Below are 3,555 nucleotides of genomic sequence, written 5' to 3'. Positions count from 1 at the left end.
TGCTCACTTAAGGGGGTCACCACTATTGCTGCTCAGATGCTTGTTTACTCATGAAGGAGAAGGTTATTCTAGCTGATTGTTATCCTTAACACGTTTGCCTGATTTGGGATGATGGGTCATGGTTCAATCATGGTTTGAATGTCAATACTTTCATATACAATTTAAAGGCTTTCTCTGATATGCTGTTATTACTTTGTTTGATATTGTATGAAAAATAAATGTATTAATTAAAAAGTCAACTCTATGGCCTTTGTTTGTCTAATCATTTAATACCAGTACACACTACACATAACATATAGAGAGCAAATGACAAAGGGAATGTCGTGAAGCTTGCCATATAGTGCTTTGGAGTGTATTTTCCTTCTGCTGGAAGCTGTAGATGTTTCTTTCTTAGGGAGGAACCTGGTCTTCACCCTGTTTGTTCTCACATGTATAATCCTAATAGTCCGTACACTGCAGCCATAACATAACATCCTTTTGAACCAGCCAGAGAATGAGTTCACTTTAATGTAACTTTATTTCCAAAATAGACTTTTTACACAACATGCTTTGCACTACAAAATGTAGGCTGAATGGAAAATGCCTCCATCAAAGGAAACGTCTGTAACAGTTAATTATATTTACAATGGATCAAAAAACATTACTTACAATACGTGAGCCTTAGGTACAGTTTAATGTGCTACAAAAACCCTGTTACAAGTCTCACATTCGCCATTTCATCCAGTCATGTAGGTGTTTGTCTGTTTGTGCATTATTATTTGTAGTTTCAGTCCGTGTCAACCTGAAGTGCTTCCCTTGTTATCCTCACTCTTTTGGAAGAAGCTTCTTTGCTCGTTGATGGCTTTCTGCAACAGGGCTAAGTCCACCCCATCCACACAGTTCATCACTCTGGCTCGCAGCATCACACCGCTTCCCTCTGGAGGAACAGTACACAGTGCAGGACATTGGATCTGTTTACTGGTGGTAGAGGATACTGTTACAGACCAGAGAGCTTGTTTGCTTGTTTTAATTACCAGGAAAACTAACTTGAATTGCTAAATGTGTGTGTGTGTGTGTGTGTGTGTGTGTGTGTGTGTGTGTTAGGTGAGGCCTGAGAGAGAGCTTGGTCTACCAGGGGTCTGCTTCCCCCTTATCATTGGCTTTCTCCAAAGAGCTATCTAGCTTCGGCATGACCAACACAAGCCCTGGTTTAGTATACTGTTCAGTTTCAGCTTAGTCTTTTTCATTTATACACCAAGAGGGTAATCAACAAGTAATCAAGGTGTTGTCAAAGTTAGTCGTAAATTAAAGGTGGCAAGCACTGAGGGATAGTCACACTAGCAAGGAGAATATGACCCAGCTATTTTTTTCCTGTATGTGACTAGTTTGTAAATAAATATCAGATTTGGGCCACCTTCATACATGTTCTTATATTGATACCTACCTAATATGCAGCCATACAACCCTGAAAAAAATGCTAAGATGAGAAGTAACGTGCTTCTTTCACAACATACAGAAGACACGGTCATCTCCATATTATGTGTCTGTATGGTGCGTTGTTGTTGCTGTTAATGACAAGTGTGGATCATGTATAAGACTTTAAAATAATTTTTAAAGTGGAGCTCTGTTCACAATAATGATGATAGATACTGATTACTGTTACAAATACGCAACGTGGACCTTCAAGGTCATTCATTAGATAAAAGAAGAACAATGTTACTAATCATGACTGTTGCCAAGAAGACAGTGCTGGTGTGCTAGCAATTTAGCCAATCTGGGGGTATCCTCTGGGGCTCGGTCTGGGAGTCATATGGTCTCCAATACTTAACCTACCTATTCCAATCTGCCAAAATAAGACCAACACAGAAACCATAACATCATCTATATTTGCACATAGTTTCTCAATTTACCTTCTGTGTTTTCAATCTCTCCCAAGACAATATACAGAGCTCCACATAAGGGGTTGAACGGCTCAACACATGACGTTTGAACGCTGACTTGGTACTTTATAGAGGCGTGATGTGAGGACAGAATGGCCGTTGAGTCCTCTGGTCGGTAACAGGTCAACCTGATGATACAAAATACGAAATAGGTAAGGGCACATGACAACTGTTCAGCCCCTACAAGTATGAAAAGGTGAGTGAATATATTGCAATCGTGGAAGCAAAGTGGTATTGGGATTATAGGACCAGAGGGTTCTGTAGAAACAAATAAAACAAACAGATAATATTAAATTGGACAGTTACCTTCCAAACGTACGTACAGATGTTCCTTCTGCAATGGCACTTGGTTTAAGTTCCCAAGGAAAGTGATAAACCGCAGTGGCAGGAAGCATTGCTGAATTAACACGGTAGTTCTACATTCATTAATTAATTAACATTATTAATCGGTAACCTTGAGTGGACAACATACATCAGTAACTTTAAGAGGAAGCTATGTGTGAAGAAGCACAGTGAAACATTTTACAGATTCTAGTTTCTTTTGAAGCGGGATTATAGAAACGATCACGTGATCAGACGTCACTCACATGTGATATCAACTTGCAAGATCTGCTTTGGTTAGCCAACAGGCAACAAACAGACTGCCTAGTAGCTGGGTGCACTGTACTTAGCTAAGTAGCTAGCGGTCTAGTTTGGGATGCGATAAAGAAGTGACTAGCTTACGAACACGGCAATCGTATTTTTTTCTCTGAAACGTAGACAAGATATTTCAACGCTGCCATGAATCCAGATATTCAAAGAGAACGTGAAAATGCAACGTTCAACACAGACCTTCTCACGTACATTTTGGACGGTGGTCAAGAGAAGACCCGCAGGAGGAGAGAAATAGGTCAGTGCTTTCCAGGTGTCCCCCGAGTTCAGTGAAACTTTGCGTGCTTACACTAGTTTGTGAAGATTTGTTCAACTATGTATGCTTATGTTTTAACACTTATTAGCAAACAAGACAAATAGCGACACTCTCCATTTGAAGGTCTCAAGAGAAGTGGTTCTTAGGGCTGAATGTAGCTTTTATTGATAAACTATTGGCTAAGCTACCTCTCCTTTTTGTCAGCGTGCGGTTTCAATCCTGCGACTTGAAACCGTTCAAATTTGATAACTTACATTACTCTTATATCCCCTCGACCGATGTGATGTGACCTGTGAGAGAAAAGGCCGCATAGGCGTACTCCGTCACTGAAGTGTTTTCAGAAGTGCAGGTCGACCGGCCGGAAGTTTGTAGTGTTTATTGTTACCATTTTAACACTCCCTGATTCCAAAGAAAACAAAACCCTATGGAAAAACGTAAAGGTTTTTTTGCAAACTCGGCGAAAATAAGATGTGAAACAACACCCGTAGAAAAACTAGGTTCAAGGTTATCTTTATCATCCCACCAGGGGGAAATGTTTTGCAACCAGGGTTCATACAGAATACGAATGGACAAAATCAACACAATAAATCATAAAGTAGTACAGGGAGTGGAAGTCCCTACCAAGTACAAAAGTGCCAATGTGCTATGTACTGGGGAATGGAAATGCATACCATGTACAGTGTGCCAATGTACAATAGTGCAAGGAATGCAACCACAGTCTATTTGCCA

At 40.2% G+C, this 3,555-nt stretch overlaps 1 protein-coding gene across 1 annotated transcript; it reads right to left on the bottom strand.

The window, feature by feature from the left end:
- Positions 1 to 654: 654 nt before the first annotated feature.
- Positions 655 to 2,528, bottom strand: LOC122132757 (CST complex subunit TEN1-like). The gene is made up of 3 exons (XM_042707336.1): positions 2,226 to 2,528; positions 1,890 to 2,047; positions 655 to 916 (listed from the first exon to the last, which is right to left on the bottom strand). Exons 1-3 carry the CDS (start codon positions 2,312 to 2,314, stop codon positions 777 to 779), a joined length of 387 nt encoding a protein of 128 aa, XP_042563270.1. The 5' UTR covers positions 2,315 to 2,528; the 3' UTR covers positions 655 to 776.
- Positions 2,529 to 3,555: the final 1,027 nt, after the last annotated feature.

Source organism: Clupea harengus, unplaced genomic scaffold (assembly GCF_900700415.2).
Source record: "Clupea harengus unplaced genomic scaffold, Ch_v2.0.2, whole genome shotgun sequence".
Classification (NCBI taxonomy): Eukaryota; Metazoa; Chordata; class Actinopteri; order Clupeiformes; family Clupeidae; genus Clupea; species Clupea harengus.
Note: the sequence above shows the minus strand (reverse complement) of the source record. Positions and strands in the feature narration are given on the sequence as shown.

What these genes read in the sequence shown, in the direction of transcription:
- LOC122132757 (XM_042707336.1), bottom strand. Translation starts at nt 2,314, where the DNA reads ATGCTTCCTGCCACTGCGGTTTATCACTTTCCTTGGGAACTTAAACCA. An exon ending in TCTGTACGTACGTTTGGAAG is followed by an intron (nt 2,048 to 2,225) that starts GTAACTGTCCAA and finishes TTGTATCATCAG; the next exon opens with GTTGACCTGTTACCGACCAG. An exon ending in AGAGATTGAAAACACAGAAG is followed by an intron (nt 917 to 1,889) that starts GTAAATTGAGAA and finishes CTGTTCCTCCAG; the next exon opens with AGGGAAGCGGTGTGATGCTG.